This window comes from Pecten maximus, chromosome 16, assembly GCF_902652985.1.
Source record: "Pecten maximus chromosome 16, xPecMax1.1, whole genome shotgun sequence".
NCBI lineage: Eukaryota > Metazoa > Mollusca > Bivalvia > Pectinida > Pectinidae > Pecten > Pecten maximus.
In genome coordinates, this window is record NC_047030.1 from 5,447,342 (window position 1) to 5,465,043 (window position 17,702).

The following is a 17,702-nucleotide window of genomic DNA, read 5'->3' on the forward strand; positions in this document are numbered from 1 at the left end:
CTCGTTATGGGAAGGCACATTTCCTAGTTCAACGTCTATGATAGCGAAAACGATCTTAAGGAAACATAGTCAACAACGCAAAACGAATCGTGTAATTATTTATTTCCGATAACTATTAAAGCAACTTAAGATGCAAAAGATCTTCGGGAATCCAGTGAACTATTTGCTGACGTATTATGATTAGATGCCTTCTGTGTGGTATTTCACGTGAAATTTCACGTCATGTGGGAACATGTACTAAAATGAGCTAGTCGAACTCAGTGACTATACCCAAAATACAAATCAGACCACCCATTTATATCATACGACATGTAGAACCTCCTCCATTCACATCTCTCCCTTCTGTATTTTGGTAAACTCTGCGAATAAATTAGTGTATACACAATAAAGAAAGACTAAGCGGTTTGATAAGCGCGGGAACTGGTAACATAATTATGACATGTATTTTTTGTGACGTTACGAAACGTCAACTAGACGGCACCATTTTGAAAGGACTGATTAACGCAATTTAAGCGTTTTCTCCTGCCACCCAATGATCTCTTTATAAAAAGCTAAAGCGAAGTGAGCATTTTGTCAAAAAGTAAACTGAATATTGCCAAAATCGGTGCATATTTAACTTCTCCACGCGGTAGGCTAATGACAAATGGATGAAGCATACAGCTCCTATAGAACAATCGGCCACGTCACTACTAAATCTGTGTCAATATAAGCTGTGCTTGACAACCACAGCTGATCTGAAACAGAAATGGTACATTGTCAATATATCAATTAATTAAAAAAACGTAAAAGGCATTAAACAATAATGTTGAGTTGTTTCGTTTAATTTTGTTATACTACTGCTGTCTTCCGTAGATTCACTGAAAGTATATTATGTTAGCAATCACAGCTGCAGTAGTTACCAACGTCGCAACACATCCCGACTTTGATTTTCGTTGTTCTTGTGTCTACTGTAGTGGTAACGCAAGGATATGTCTGTATCCCAATGCGTTCATACCGCCATAAACGACGCGAGAATATTCCCTTACTCTGTCTGTGAATGTCCTTTTTCAGTGATACATTTACAGTATACGACTCGAAATTATCCCATTTACTTTGTCTGTGAACATCCCCAGATATACATGACATATTGACTCAGGCTATATAAAACCAGCATTTGAACCGTATGTCACTACAGGTATCAAAAACACATGTTAATATGACACGCGGAACACATCCAACTTATCACTTACGTCAATATGATACCGACAGAAAAATTACCTATAAATATATCAGGCTTCCTTCTGTTACATTGGTCTCTCGTGGTCAAGTATTCTTCACTCGCATATTAAATATGTACGACGGTTCGGGATGTTTTTTGTTATGTTCAACCCATCAATAATTCATAAAGTACGTAGTGTTTTATATTGTTTATATGAGTTATATTTAGGAGTGATGTATTATTGATAAGGTAATCTCGACGATTTCGAAAATATAGGAAGGAATGCCGCTTTAAGTGATATTCAATATCTGTCGCAAGGTGATAGAACTTGTGCTGAAATAACTGGACAAGGCCAGATGTTCTTGACAGGGAGACGAATTGACAATAGAGAAGGACGTCACTCTTAACAAATGATTCTTAGGTATCAGTGCTTTATAAATAGGGATGTCAAGAAATAAAAAAGTAGATAAATATATGAAAAAGAACATTCCTGTAGTAAATAATCGTATTTATTGTCAGAACATGACATATATCAAACCGTATCCTTATTTATTGTAAATGATTAATACGGCATTGGTCACATTAGGAATGCAATCGATATAAACACACTTACTGTGCGTAGTAATCTCCAATAAACTGGTAGTAGTTCCGATAGATATCAAAGTGGCAGATTGATCGGCTATATATTGGCATGTATTTCATCGTCTGTAACTGAAAAGAAGAGTTCGAGGCGGAACATTCCGAATTTGTGTACATTTAAGAGTATTGTAAGGGAGCGCCGATTGAGTTGTTATTGAAGTAAAACTTAATGTCCTAATTGGTTTGTGAAAAAAATGGTTCATGGTAAAATCATGGGCATTATTGACTTTGTATAGACAGACACACCAACGGACATAGAGGAAGTATGTTTTGAGGGGATATACACCTCAACTGCCTCAGTAGATACTGACACTGGAAGTTTTAGTTGACACTTGTTAATCATTATGACTGGTATGATGGCGATGGAAGGACATTGGTTTCTAGGCCTTCTAGCTAGTGTTGTGATACGTAAGTATGACTTCTTATAACAATTTAGACATGATGACTTAAATCAGATAAATACTTAGATTTGAATTTTTGTTCTAGTTGTTTTCCTATGAAATGTTATTAGGGATGAACCTCAGCTTAGATCGTTAATCAGTCGTTTTATTTAAAGATGCATACTACATAAAAAGATTATAGAATTACATTATAGTCTTATATATATAATCACATATCACATCGAATCGACCCGCGATGCTTTTCTGTTAAACCTTTAAGTTATATCATTTATTTATTTATTCATTCGTTCATTCATTCATTCATTCATTCATTCATTCATTTACTTTTAGCATCTGTACACTACCAAAGAGATGTTTCCTTATTAATCATAATAGGCCCTCGGCGAATTAAGTATCGGCCGAGTGGGATCATTTTTACAACATTACGATATTTTTTGTTGTTTATACCTACTATATTTGTGTAACTGTTCCATGTTCTATATCTATATGTGATCGTATGTAATTTACATGTGTCTTGATAAAGGGCCAGATTGCCTCGAAAATTCGACAATTTACTTGTCTGTACTGTCGTTATTACTACTTGACATATATATAGCTGTATATATATTCCTTTCAATGAGGAATCCGTATCATTTTGGCCGCCAACATGATGTTTTACAATATAGGTACACTTTAGGCACATCCATCACTTAGGCAACAAGGATAGTACATATATGTATATGTTTCGTTTTTAGGCTAAGTCGTTAAAGTGATATTAACAACAACACGATGTTCTACAATTTGGTACTAATCATCATTTTATCATTTTACATAGTTTTTATATTGATAATTATTTCATCTTAATCTTTTTCTACTGATTGCATCTCGATTTGTCAATGGTCTGCATGCAATATACATGAATACATATTTTTGTACCTAATTTGTGTTGTGTTCGAATCAGGGTATCGTTTTAATGTCTGTATCCCTGTTTTTATTTATTAGAATAAGCAGTTATTTTTGCCATTTTGACCTGAAAAATAGAAACGAATGGTTTACCAGAATCTTTCAGCACATATCCCAAAAAAATAGAGAATAAATAAAAATAAAAAAAAAATGATAAAGCTGCGTTCATCACCAAAAAACGAATTTATACTGCAACAACCTATTTGCAAGCTATGTTGTTTTACATACACACATTTTAGTAATATTAAACCTTTTTTCTCGTTCTGAAAACAATGCTTGTTTGATGGAAAACTTTTGACACATAATCAGGATTTAACATAATATACATGTGATGTGTTGGGGAACCTGATAAGATGTTTGGCAAATAAGACGTAACGATTACTAAATCGCGGTGTGTAAACAGGTTTGAATTGTACGCCATATGTAGTAAGATTAGAATCAAACCTGGACCTGTTCCATGAACATGGATATCTACACAAGAGAGTAAGAGATTGACTGGTCAGGACGAGACTTGCGATATGGTAACGCCACATTTGACGATGACGCTACCCGATTTTAGTAGCGTCATAAAACGTGCGAAATGTTTTTCCCCGTGTCAGATATAGTTATCCCATTACTAGCAACCATACGACCACCTTGTAAAGTATGTGAGGTATCTCTGAGAGTTGATCACATACGTAATAGTCAGTCAGTTTTTTTTTTTCGTTTGATTGTTTTCTTATTGTTTTGTTTAGATTAATACCTGTCATGTTTCGGTTTCAGATTCGTTTAATTTCCGATGAAATAGCCAGTGTTCTTACCGCAATATTTGTAAATGCATCTAAAAGTTTATGAAACGCATACACATGATAATTAAACAGTAAATAGCTTCAAAAGCCTTAACCCAAAATTACAATACCAGGTATCCTGGACTTGAAAATATAACACAGACGCAACAGGAGTACACTTTTACAATGTTATAATTAAAGTGTTTGTGTCAAGTACAGTCGTTCTGACAATGATACTAATGTTAGCTTCTGTTTACATCAAACGGCAAACATGTTGGTTATCAAGTAGTTGTATATGCTTAGTGAGTGTTTGTTAATGTCTTAAGCAAATAGCTCCTGGTTTATTTTAGCAATTTCCACCAATCGATATATCGTTTATTTCTTGTCCTCTAGGAGTTGGGCATAGTTAATCCACATGCCTCATTGTTAGGATGATCATTGATGTTCAAATAACTACCTGTAGATGACCTTTACAATATGACAGAATTCATGTAAACGAGACAACGAATAACCTTTATTTGTCGATTTTTATACCCCTTCAAGTGGTTATTCTGACTTTAGACCTACATTGTATTGGAATTTATGAGTTTTGATGAAGTCTATTGATCTATACGTACATGTTATATTTCTAATCAGAAAAGTAAAGGACGTTAATGAATAAAATCAAAGAAAATGAATTAGATTAAAATACAATACGCAATCGAAGTTTACCTTATCTGGATAAAAATCTATGACCTCTATCCACATTTGTTTTACATCCTCCCGAATTCGAGAATAAAATACGCGTTACCAATGTCTGTCTGTCCCGTCGTTTCGAATCCCGATCGGAATCTTCATCTTCATTGCGAGAGTCATGCAACATATTTCAGATGTTTGTTTCAGATGTTTATTCCTAATAACATTGTAAATCCTAATATTATAGCAAATTATACACTTAATCACAATCTGCTGGCCATCACCTAAGTTTAAAGGTCAAAGATCACCATCTAAATGTCTCGTTCTGAACTTCATAGTACACCATACTTTAAAGGTCTGTATATAGGGTCGTTGTCATCCATTTTCTAGCCTGATACATTTATTGTTAATGTTTGTCGCTTCAATACATGACTACCTGGCTAAGACGAGTATGAATTGTAACACAGTGTGATGACTAAAATATATTTACTTAAATTAATGTTTACTCTGTGTTTGATATTATGTCCTACAACAAAATAAACGCCCTCAATATTGACCATTGTATTTGACCGAATTCGAATTCGTTTTGATACACAAAAACAAACAATTATTCAATGGAGTGAATTGAGATATTCATAAGACGTGTGTATAATGCATTTTTCACACAATTAATTCCTGTATTTTTTTATGTTCTGCATTGTCGCTTAAATTTGCTCATTAAATAACAGTGAACTGGGTCAAGGCACAGTGATCAATACTGGTAAACGATACAATATACTACATAGCATTGGGTATGTTAAGAAAGTTTAAGACACAATAGTTAACGTAAAGAAACAATATGCATGTGATATTTATGAGGATAATCTAGATGAAAAATATGTCAAAGTCATGCTATTTTCAGTTGATGATCAAATGTTATTAATGGAGATCAGAAGTGAACCATTACATGCAACTTATAAATAAAATGATATATGTAATTCAAAAATAGAAAGACTTAAAGGAAATATTGAAAATAATAAAAGATGGAAAATTCGGAGCAGGAGTTGTAAACGATAAGAAAAGCAAAAATAAAAGGCACCTTTCTGATAAGATCAAGGGTTTAATGAATAGAAGAGGGTGGAAAGACCTCAAAATATTTCTGTACTGTTCGGTCATGATATTTTACAATTGATGAATTACTAAAAAATAATGGGATATCTATAACAGAGCAAGCTGAAGTCTGAAAAGAAGTAAAATAAAGTTTAAAAAGAAATGTATACAGTGAACAGTTTGATTTAACAGAAGATATTGATCTTGACGACAAGTTGAAATAATTCGAAATGGGAAAATCCACAGAAACTCAAAGAAATCCATTAGAATGTCCATCAAAGGGAGACTGAATAAGAAAATGCTTTAAAATTAATATGAGCAATGGGAGCTTAATATATTCCATCGGATGTTGATATTTTCAACATTATTATGAAATCTTTGGTTTATCCCACAGTTCAAGTTTTCTAGCGTGTGACCACGTCGCGGTGCGAGACGTAGGTGTGTGCTGCAAACAATTGCGTTAAATACCAAATTGCTCAATTATTACAAGTGCTATTATCAACCAACCATATGCCAAAGTTATATATGTCGAGACAATCAGCACATGTTTCTTTTTCAAGTTTGCCTGCATTTGGCGGTTATCAAACCAATATTATTGTTTGGCTGTGTGGAAGTTTCGTTTTTTTATAAGAAGATGTGTTGTCATAACTTAACATTGAATATACTTTTATCGATACATAGGCACGCCAACACAAATTTCGGAGAAGGAAATTCCCGGTCACTTTACTGTTAGTAGGACAACAGTAGGACTGTTAGTAGGAAACACTTTTTTTTCTCTTAGTATTTCTTTCGTTCCTTTCCTGATGTCCCACTAGGCAAGTTCTTGCAGTTAGTAAATAAATCTTTCGGTTTAATTTAATTTATATTTTGTTTTCGTGTTGTTCTGGCACCAACAACCCATTTACCTTTATATAGTGATAGCGTGCCACTCCCAATGCTCAGCCACTACTCTTACAACGATGGTACTTCACGAGGAGACAAAGTCGTGGGCTGATGCTAGACAAGTTTGCAGCCAGGATGGTGGAAAGCTTTTGTCCATCCAAGATCAAGAAAAGTTGGCAGACCTCTTATTTATGGACACCCTACCATCTTGGAACAGCCGCGTGTACGTATGACATGGTCTGTAAAGCGCCTGATGTCGTATCACGATCAGGGAAATTGCATTTTGAGAATATATCTGATCACATTCAGAAATACAAAAGTACACTTGCAGACGAGCGCTACGCAACTTAGTGTGTCTCCTTCTTAAGGAACTATTACGGACAGCACGCGAATCATATTTCGACGAATTATTGTAATGGTTCTTTACATCATGTTCTATTAAGTCACATTTTGATTAATGCTGATTTATTTCACAAACTTATAGATAAAACATTTCTAAAACATTTAGAATGAGTTGATCAAGGAATCTAAACAAATCTAAACAGATAGAGCTATAATTATAAAATGTTACCTCCTCACGGTCATTTTTTCATTCTTCGTTACAGCATGACCGCTGATTTGTGGTTCGGGTTACACACAGAAGTAGGTGCGCCGTGTAACACAGTACAGTACCAATGGGATGATGGGGAACCCCTAGGAAGCTGGTCAGATTGGTATGTCGGATCGTATACGGAGCCGAACTTATGTACTAATGACCTATGTATCCGCATGTCGTCGTCCAAATGGAAAACCATCGGATGTAGTAACCAATATGGATTTGTTTGCGAGATTCCCGGAGGTAAATATATAATATGTAAATATCTAATAAATGATATACCTTGAATGTAAGATGTTTTTTAGTATAGGGTAACATGTTAAGCATATCTATCCGTGAGTAAAAAAAAAGACGCCTCTTTCGGATTTTGAAAGATTCTAAATAAATAAATAACAGTTATTGTTATACACTTACGGAAATTAAACAAGGTTGACAATTGTCTCCTAGCAAATAATGTGTATTTCATCCGGGGGTCAAATGTACATAGTAGTTTTACCAGGTAAATTCTGACTCTATCCAATAATATCATAAAAGCATATAAGACCATATTACAGATTCATAACAAATGTACAGTATACCTTGCTTAAGGTCTTTGCGTTTGTTCTGTGTGCGATCTGATGTTAAAGACACGTTAAATATTATTTAAGTGATTCTGGTGTATTATATACAACAGGAACGTGTGGTTTTGAGACTGTGACTGACAAAGCATTTACGAGAGAACCCCATAGCAGCAGTATTACGGATCTTCAAAACATTTTTGTGAAAATGGAATCCACCAACAATTTGGCAAGTTGTCTGGAAGCATGTCAGACGTCCACTATGGGCGACCTTGATTGCTGGTTCGTAGTAACAAACAGCAGCAATTCTGATATATGTTACCTGTACTACACAAGTGACAAATACCTGGCAGACAAGGTAGAGAACACAACAGTCACTACGGGCTCAACCATTTATATCAAACGATGTGGCAACGGTAAGGATTGTAAAAATGATTTTAACATTTTCAATTTTTTCTTTATTAAATATAATTAGCATAATACAACTCAAAGGCCAACGCATAAACACTCGCAATCAGTTAGATATATGTACCTATATACACTTAATATCTACACGTCAGTACACAAACTGTAGGTAAGCTATCATAAGTGCAAGGGGAATGATATACATTTATATCCCAACAACAGCTACGTGTTAGACTTGTTAACTTCCACCTCGATGATTTCTTATGCTATCAACAATGGCTATCAACCTTGCGACATGGATTATCTCGATGGTTTTGATACTGATGGCTTTATTGTATCAGAGATAATCACAGAAAAGATCAAGGAGAAAATCGAGATGCCTTTCAAAATGTTATTGGGAATGCGTCCGACCGAAGCAATGTATGTTGTACAGAATACTTTTTTGTTACTATTTAGAATATCTATAAATGGTGGCTCATTTACAATACACATTGATAACAAGCCAGTCTTACAGAAAAGTTCCGGACCAAAGATCTTAAACGTTTTTGGCGGGGAGCAAATAGTAAAGCAGTTTAATAGTTTGACTCTACTATCTCTTACTCTCAATTTATATTAGGATCTCGCGTGACAATCATTATATTTCTTCTTAGTCTTAAGAAGTATCTAATAGGACGTGACTAAACCCATCAACATTACGTCAGTTGTCTAATACTATATGATTCTAGGCGGCTAGTGACCCTTACCTGGGTATTCATGCATAATTCGTAATCACAACCTGGAATGATATGTATTATATGCTTTCGATATGATTGAAGTCTCATTATGTGAATAATGACCATTAATACCAATATCATCGTCACTTGTTTACCCGGACCTGTGTACATCTGGTAATACCGTGGTATGATTGTGTTATTTCTGATCAGGATAATCACCTACCACATACAGGGAGGATTAAGCACTCGTTCTGGCCTCTGAATACTCGAATCATTAACAGCTACATATATATCATACTAAGTCAACTACATTAATGAACTTTGAGTGGTATTTTGTTGATCTCTATTAAATCTAAATATCCTAATGAATGTTCTTGAAATCTTTAAATGCAATATATTATCTTGATTGTGTCTCTGACATCTACAGTCAGGCATTTTGTACAGGGATGGACAAGGATGTTTCAGTTCTTGGGATATAAAATGAAATCTTAGCCTTTTGACTAGATAAACCGACAGACTCGGCATATTGGTTACTGCTGATAAAACCAAGTACCGATCAAAATCAAATTACTGTATATGAAAGAAAGATAAATTTCGTTTTTCAGATGAAAAACGTATTAAGAAACGTTAAAATATTGAGATAGTTGCTTTTTACTATTTCATCAACATAAAATAACATTTTATGCGAACAAGGTCATTATCATTTTTAAACGAGCCATAACACCATTAAAGCTGACAAGAAATAAGGAATGAATCGAGGATGTCTAACAGTGTTTCTAGTAATGCCAAATATATTTTACGAGTGGGGTAAATACCATTAGTCACACGAGTGAAATATATTTAGTATTAGTGAACATATTGTTAGCTATTCTGTTTATAACATTTTATGGCAAAATATACCGGGCCATGCTTTAATATTCCAATTATTGTTTGTAAGCAGTGTTTCCATCGATCAAATCAGAAAAAAATATGCTATTTTTCAAAATTTCTGAACAGGTGATGTTTTCACTAGTGGAAAATGTCACTTTTATTGTGATTAATTTCGATAGTTCACCAGTAAAAATGTAATAAGATATTGTTCTTGCCTCAAATTCAAAACCATTACTGGTTATGTCTAACAAAATATATTAATTTTGTATAGGTATTGGTAGTCAAATCGATAATTCACTTGGTTACAAATATATGAAAAACAATAAAAGTTTCCATAGCACGCAGTTGTGAATATTTGCACTTATCAAAGAAGGTGTTATATTAAGAATCGTTAAAAGACTTTAGTCGACATATGCTATAAAAGCTTATAGTGTTATTAAAGGTGATAGTGTAGGTCATAACTGATCAATTTGAGGTAAATAAGAAGGCAAACAAAACAGTCACGAACCTTCTGTTGATTGAAATGATAGTGGTGTAAATGCATAGAAAATATCAAAGACGAATATAATCCTAAGTTAATATACAGGACTTGTATTGAACTGTTTTTAATCTTGTTGAGTACAGTTGTACCTAAATGAAATGACATGCATTCCTTCAAAAGGAATACATTGTGTATAAAAGGTTATCCATTTCTATGGATTTAATGAAATATCGGGTCTCTCTTATGATCTCATTGTTCGTACGGTTCGTACCATCGTCTTGCTATTTTAGGCCATTCAATATCATAAAGCTTGCCTCATATGTCATACATAGAAAGGCATTGCTGTTAGATATCTTCGAGTACGTGTCATTTTTCTTTTTAAATTCTTGATATAAATCTTTCTATCCGACCTTCTTTGTTGGCATTATGACAACTATATGTATCTTATCCAAATTCTTTGCAGTAACATTTGTAAAGGCTATTAAAGTGCACATTGTTTACATAATTCATTGCACAGTGACTCTATAATTCTTGTCTCAAATGCTGTATTGTGCCAGGCAGGTTGTATGAAAGAAATTTACTTGCTGCCTCTGTCTCTATGACCGAAGAAAGTCCCCTGTAACTGCTTCACTCTAGGCATTAAGTTGAGAGTTCGCTTTCGGTTCTTTTGGTTCCGGCCGATACATACATTTTACTCCTGCAACAAATTTAGGGAGTGAGACGACCAACACGGACGTTGTCAGTATAATGTGACCAGGTGGGGTGTCCTGTTGAGTGTATTCGGTAGTAAGCATCAGTTTGGTAGCACTGTGAAGTAGATAACAGTTTAGCGCTATCACAAGGTGAACAAAACACGATTATACCGCAACCTCCTGAAAAGACACACATATTCTAAACACATGCATCTCGCACACATAGAACACTGTCCTGGTGATAGATAGTCAAATGATTAAATCCCCGACCATATCAACTTGGATTCCTTTACGGTAAGTACAAGTTTGCCTGTTGTCAGTATAAGGCGGTCTTGTGTCAGGCTTTCGTGTCCTGGTGTTGAATTTTAATGTGATGGTAAAATATATATATCCGTCAGTGGTCCAGTGATTCGTGTATACCTTCCTCGAATTATTTTATCATACCAATGTGACAAACAAAACGCAACCATACACCTTTCTAGTACAATAGATTATAACTGTTGAAAAGGCTGCCTCATTATCGACTGCATATGTTGATTACAGTTGCTGTATATGGTGAAACGACAACAACAGCAGCACCAGCAGCAACAACTACGACGTGTGTTTCTTTGACCGCAACAACAACGTCAGCCGCGACAACTTCTACAACACAAACAATAATCACGACAACCATGCAACACACATCTACAACTACCGCTGCACCAACAACGAACGTCGTGGCTCAAACAACTGAGGGTGTGCAGTGTTTACGATTCAGTAACCAGACAATAACGTACACAGCTAGTGAACTTCAGGTACAGCTGAAAAAACTCAAAACAGAGCTCACTATCATAAAAAATAGTACGAACCGACACATGCGAACACTCATTAGTGTGTATGATGGCCGAAAAAGCGCCGTCAACATCGGAGTCATTTGTAGTATAATCCTCGGGATCATTCCTATTCTTTTCCTAATTGCTGACATGCCGTTGTTCTACAGACATATCAGAGGTCGCTGGGACGAGGAGGAAGACGACGAAGGTGAAATCGACTGAATCTTGGTTGTTCCCCAAGACCAATATTTTTTGTGATGACCAAGATGACAATCGGTTTGAGATACCTTCTCACTGAAACATATGCATTACATAACTGTGTTATTACCGCGCGTTTTAATAGTGTCTAAACACTCAAAAGCGACCTTGCAATGTGTCTGTTGCTATGTCTGAGATTAACGTGAGTGCTACATTAATAATGCGTTACTGCTAACATATTCTAAATACATAAACAATATAATCATACTATGGTGGACCAAATCAATTAAGAGGTTCAAGAGATATATATTAATGATGCAAAACAGTTTAGTGTGTCCCTTTGGTCTTGAATGAGGGCAACCAAATCTTATAATGTCCATTCATGTAGCTGCTAATCGGACTGTATATATTTTTTTTACACTTTTTGTAGTCATAGTGACATCTACCACAGCCATGTTTATACACATACTGCACATATGATACGAATGCATATCATCATGTCAAATGTCTGTAAGTTAAGCCTTCGCCTAGATCATTTTATGAAACGTTTTAACAGTATATATATAACCGTCTCTATTCGAAGCAGCATTGCTCACTTATTTTATTAGTCTAGGTACATATCACATCTATCAGCATAGCAATGTGTATCATCGTGGGAAAGTTTAGGCCTCTGAAATGGATTTTTTCAATGTAAATTGTACAATGAGTTCCAAGTTGTTTAAGCCCACCAGGACCGAAGGTTGGGTGAGCTTATCTCGTTGTGCGGCGTCCGGCGTCTGTCGTCCGTCGTCCGTCTGTCAACATTTCTAAAAATCGCTACTAGTCCCGAACGCTTGAATGGATTGTGATGAAAGCTAGTCTGGAGCATTGCTTTGAAAAGGGGATCAATCGTTGTATAAACGGAGAATGTACCTCCCCAGGGATCGGAGGGGCGGGACCAATTAAGGGAAATTTTTGGTCTGGAGCACCATTGGTCAAAGTGATCTAATGTTGTATAAACGGAGGGTGTGGCTCCCTGGGGGCCAGTGGGGCAGGGCTTAACGGCGGATATTGAACTAAATTCTTCAAATTGCTTCGAGTTTAAACCCTTGAGATCCCCTCCCCATGGCCATATATAGCATTGCTGGACATCAAGAGATAAACACAATCATGATATAAACATAGGCCCTGTGGTATTTTCTCACCACTTGGCTCTAGTCTCTTGGTTGTATTTTTAAAACTATTGAGATCCCAGTCCCATAACCATATATAAAATTGTTTGACATCAACAAAAATAGATAACATGAACATTATTATGACGTTTGGTCAAGCCAACATGGTGAGCGATACAGGCCCTTTAGACCTGTTGTTTTTAGTAACATCCAACAGGGACGGGAAATTGAATCCCCTGTTTGCTGCAGGGCACAGCATCTCAATGCAGGGCATATTTATTTGATAGCTGTCGCTTGCTTTTGTTTGTTTGTTTGTTTAGCAAATTAAAACATTTTGTAATAATGAAGTTGTTTTTATTTTATTCATTTTAGAGGATTGAACAAATTTTCTGCGATGTCAACAATACAGGTGGCGGTGTATTTAGATTATAGATTAAAAATCGTTATTAAACCTCTCCTTGACGATATCAGGAACCTCTGTAAAGCTGGCTGCAAATCCGTCGACCACATGTTTCTATCAATATGTCTTCTTTCTTAGTTTTCTATTTATTCTATGTCAAGCTGAAAAATCAACACAATCTGTTTGCCTTATGCAAGAGGACTCTCATTTCCCCTTTTTTCTATCCATCATTTGTATCCCTACATGAGTATTTTATCAATACTTAAAAAGTACACACGATTTGAAAGGGAAACTTACGAGAGTAAAATGTAATCATGTATATCCTATATTGATATTAACGTCGCATTTGAATTAAAATTGCCCTTCCTGAAGCCCCACTTGTCGCACGCGCCGGAAGATGACAGTTTGCCTGTTTGAGTGTAATATAAATAAACTGTAAGTATGGCAGATGGTAGTCTCGTGCAGTTAGATATGGCTTGCAATGAAACATTATATCTTAATCATTTGAAGAACAAAACCGAACCTTTAAAAGACTAAACAATATTCGAGTGTACGGGTGGTGTACATGTGCTTTAGGTAAGTATGCTAAGCTAATTACAGTTTGATATCTTGTCATTCTATCATCTTTGCCAGCAATAACACAATTTCGACAGCATATGATCTCTTTATGTAAGTGCACACATTGTTTGTTGGTGAAGTCCTTTGCTATCCAATTGTTTGAACATTTTGATTACATGGAATGGCATAGTTATCAGTGTTGTGACTAGCATAGTACAATCTGTATAATCTTAATTTCACATTGTGCTAAGACTCACTTTATACTATTCCGTTAGTGCTAAAGACCGGAACGAAGAACAAGAGATTTAACACTGAGATTACGCGAAATTTGTGATATTTTATGTTTTATAATTATCCAGTCTGAAAAATGTAATTGTTCCAAAATTAATCAACGTTTCGTTACCAAACACAACTTTCTTACCGATTTTATGTAAATTGACGAGTATGTATGTTTACTGTATATACTGTGTACCTAGTTCATTCTAGTAATCGTAATCGTATTAGTCGTATACGATCTCGCTAGCCACTTCATATTCAAAAGTTCGATATAACCATCGAATAGATCAGAACAACTCGTTGTCGGGTTCACTAGTATGTTTCTTGGTAATTGGCACTTTAATGGATGTCTCGCACTCAGGTTATTTGTGTCCGGAAATTTCCGATCGTTGATGCATTGGCGAAAAGTGTGCCCTTTCTGGAAATATTTAGAACAGCTGGCGATTTTGTGTTTTCTTGGTACATTGTAGGTATAACGGGCCTTGTACCGACCGTTTTGGTCTCACGAGAGTACATCATACACTGTAGTTCCTGCCACTCCTTCACCGGTGTAACTGTTAGTAAATTTGCCTTAAAAACTTTTCCCGACAGCAATAATATGCACTTGTCAAAGTGAAAACTTAAGTTATTCAGATAGATCCGCCATAACTCTCTGATTCTCTGTAGATCTGTAATATGGAGATGGTTATCAACTCTCCAAGGCGAATATACATTCCAGAGTGTCTGATAAACTCTGTTTTTTTTTTATCTTCCGAAAACCCCATATTCCATAAATGACACAAATGGCAACCGAAGGAACAGCTCGCTGAACTAATCAGCCATAATGAAACAGTTGTAACAAAGTTTCCCACACATTCAATTTCATTGAAGTATTGTAGGCACTATTTCTGTCACCTCTCTCTTTCTGTAGTTTACCCGTATGACTGTGTCCCTTCGACAGCCATTCTCGTATGACGCTGACTGTGTGTGTCCCATTGACAGCCGTCCTCGTATGACACTGACTGTGTGTGCCCCGTTTGCAGCCGTCCCCATATGGTTCTGTCTCCTGGTATATCTGCATGGCAGCCGTCCCCATATGGTTTCTGCCTCCTGGTACCTCCATGGCAGCCGTCCCCATATGGCTCTGCCTCCTGGTATACCTCCATGGCAGCCGTCCCAATATGGCTCTGCCTCCTGGTATACCTCCATGGCAGCCGTCCCCATATGGTTCTGCCTCCTGGTACCTCCATGGCAGCCGTCCCCGTATGGCTCTGTCTCCTGGTACCTCCATGGCAGCCGTCCCCATATGGCTCTGTCTCCTGGTACCTCCATGGCAGCCGTCCCCATATGATTCTGTCTCCTGGTACCTCCATGGCAGCCGTCCCCATATGGCTCTGTCTCCTGGTACCTCCATGGCAGCCGTCCTCATATGGCTCTGTCTCCTGGTACCTCCATGGCAGCCGTCCCCGTATGGCTCTGTCTCCTGGTACCTCCATGGCAGCCGTCCCCATATGGTTCTGCCTCCTGGTACCTCCATGGCAGCCGTCCCCATATGGTTCTGCCTCCTGGTATACCTCCGTGGCAGCCGTCCCAATATGGCTCTGCCTCCTGGTATATCTCCATGGCAGCCGTCCCCATATGGTTCTGCCTCCTGGTATACCTCCATGGCAGCCGTCCCCATATGGCTCTGCCTCCTGGTATACCTCCATGGCAGCCGTCCCCATATGGCTCTGCCTCCTGGTACCTCCATGGCAGCCGTCCCCATATGGTTCTGCCTCCTGGTATACCTCCATGGCAGCCGTCCCAATATGGTTCTGCCTCCTGGTACCTCCATGGCAGCCGTCCCCATATGGCTCTGCCTCCTGGTACCTCCATGGCAGCCGTCCCCATATGGCTCTGTCTCCTGGTATACCTCCATGGCAGCCGTCCCCGTATGGCTCTGCCTCCTGGTACCTCCATGGCAGCCGTCCCCATATGGTTCTGCCTCCTGGTACCTCCATAGCAGCCGTCCCCATATGGCCCTGTGTTGCGATAACGGTAAACCCCTTACACTCGCATTGTCTGCACATATTTTACTTGTAATGCTCATTTAACCTCAAAATACATTTGAGCAAAATGCATTGATAGAAATTAAATTGCAAACATACCGGTATACTATGTTATTCGAGTGAGATTGCATTGCATAACATCAGAGGGCCTCGGGCGCCGAGTGTTTAAGGTGTCCAGACACTTTATCACTAGCCCTCAACCTCTTGGTTGCGAGTTCGAAACCTACGTGCCTGGTGCCGACTGTGGGCCGGTGGTTTTTCTCCGGGTACTCCGGCTTTCCTCCACTTCCAAATTGTTTTTTTTTACAACACTTTTAGAAGAGAAAAGTTTTTAAAAGGTGTTTGAAAACATTCGTGATAAAATATTTATTTTACGCTAGGTGTCTTCCACGGATTTAATCACAAAGTTCCATGAGAAAGCGCAGTAAAATGGAAAAACCTCACGTTCTACGTGCTGTGACGCAAATCGAACATTCATGGAGCTCTTGGATATATCCTTTATCTAATATCTGGTTGCAATTACTTTTCGTTAATTGTAAGGGTAAGAAATATAATTATAAGTATTAAACTTCATTCAGTTTCGCTGTCCTTATAATCAGTTTAATGTTATGTAGAGGACATTCATATGCCCATAACCATGACCTTCAGTCCATCTGTTACCTGCCCTGCAGGTAGCTCTTTAAAATGCACCCGTTGCCGACATTGCATGCTTCGTAACAGACCTTCTCATGGTTTAATGTCGCCGGGTGTGGTGTCCTTGCTGGTGCCATTTCTGGTGCCCTTTCTGATGGTCTTTGGCAATATACTTCAGTGAGGTAGCACTATAAAGTCGGCATTTGTTCAGCGCAGTCACAAGGGTCAACTACGTACGAACCGCGGCATCCCAGAACAAAAACACACTTATCGCGCGAAGGCGGCTCGCACACAGCGGAAGTCGTCCTCAAATAACAAACAAAAAATGATAGGATGTTGAACAATATTAAATCAACCAAAATGCTTTTGTGAATTTGCAGTGAAATGTGTAACATGGCTACGGATTTCAATATACATCACTGTCATCCTTTCTTAGAATGCAATTGTTACCGTCGATCACTTATAAAGAACGTGATCAATGTTTTTATTGCAGTATTCTCTAATGTGACACTATACCAAAAGCAAACAGTAACGACAATTACAAGCGCTCCAATCTCCACGAAGGTTCCTGTATCAACAAAACATAAGGACCATAGAATCGGTAAGGGTCTATAATTAAATCGACACGAAACACAATGACATTGTCATTTGATATGTGATCAAGTCATGCCCGATGCTGAACCTCGCGTATAAATAATCACTAACAATGGCCATATGAAAATCCAATCAATGCAATGAAAG

The 17,702-nt window shown here is 37.3% G+C and overlaps 3 protein-coding genes across 3 annotated transcripts; 2 read left to right on the forward strand and 1 right to left on the reverse strand.

Annotated features, from left to right (window-relative positions):
- The first annotated feature begins 1,926 nt into the window (after positions 1-1,926).
- LOC117314555 (snaclec alboaggregin-A subunit beta'-like) lies at positions 1,927-7,750 on the forward strand. The gene is made up of 4 exons (XM_033868622.1): positions 1,927-2,245; positions 6,627-6,816; positions 7,199-7,431; positions 7,743-7,750. Exons 1-4 carry the CDS (start codon positions 2,182-2,184, stop codon positions 7,748-7,750), a joined length of 495 nt encoding a protein of 164 aa, XP_033724513.1. The 5' UTR covers positions 1,927-2,181.
- Positions 7,751-7,888: 138 nt separating this feature from the next.
- Positions 7,889-13,383, forward strand: LOC117345103 (spore coat protein SP65-like). Its single transcript, XM_033908056.1, has 2 exons — positions 7,889-8,161; positions 11,450-13,383. The coding sequence occupies exons 1-2, from the start codon at positions 7,954-7,956 to the stop codon at positions 11,938-11,940; spliced, it is 699 nt and encodes a 232-aa protein (XP_033763947.1). The 5' UTR covers positions 7,889-7,953; the 3' UTR covers positions 11,941-13,383.
- Positions 13,384-15,212: 1,829 nt separating this feature from the next.
- LOC117314556 (cold-shock protein CS120-like) lies at positions 15,213-16,295 on the reverse strand. Its single transcript, XM_033868623.1, has one exon. The coding sequence runs from the start codon at positions 16,293-16,295 to the stop codon at positions 15,213-15,215; it is 1,083 nt and encodes a 360-aa protein (XP_033724514.1).
- Between the last annotated feature and the right edge of the window lie 1,407 nt (positions 16,296-17,702).

What these genes read in the sequence shown, in the direction of transcription:
- LOC117314555 (XM_033868622.1), top strand. Translation starts at nt 2,182, where the DNA reads ATGACTGGTATGATGGCGATGGAAGGACATTGGTTTCTAGGCCTTCTA. An exon ending in TCTAGCTAGTGTTGTGATAC is followed by an intron (nt 2,246 to 6,626) that starts GTAAGTATGACT and finishes ACCTTTATATAG; the next exon opens with TGATAGCGTGCCACTCCCAA. An exon ending in CCATCTTGGAACAGCCGCGT is followed by an intron (nt 6,817 to 7,198) that starts GTACGTATGACA and finishes TCTTCGTTACAG; the next exon opens with CATGACCGCTGATTTGTGGT.
- LOC117345103 (XM_033908056.1), top strand. Translation starts at nt 7,954, where the DNA reads ATGGAATCCACCAACAATTTGGCAAGTTGTCTGGAAGCATGTCAGACG. An exon ending in TATCAAACGATGTGGCAACG is followed by an intron (nt 8,162 to 11,449) that starts GTAAGGATTGTA and finishes TGTTGATTACAG; the next exon opens with TTGCTGTATATGGTGAAACG.
- LOC117314556 (XM_033868623.1), bottom strand. Translation starts at nt 16,295, where the DNA reads ATGGGGACGGCTGCTATGGAGGTACCAGGAGGCAGAACCATATGGGGA.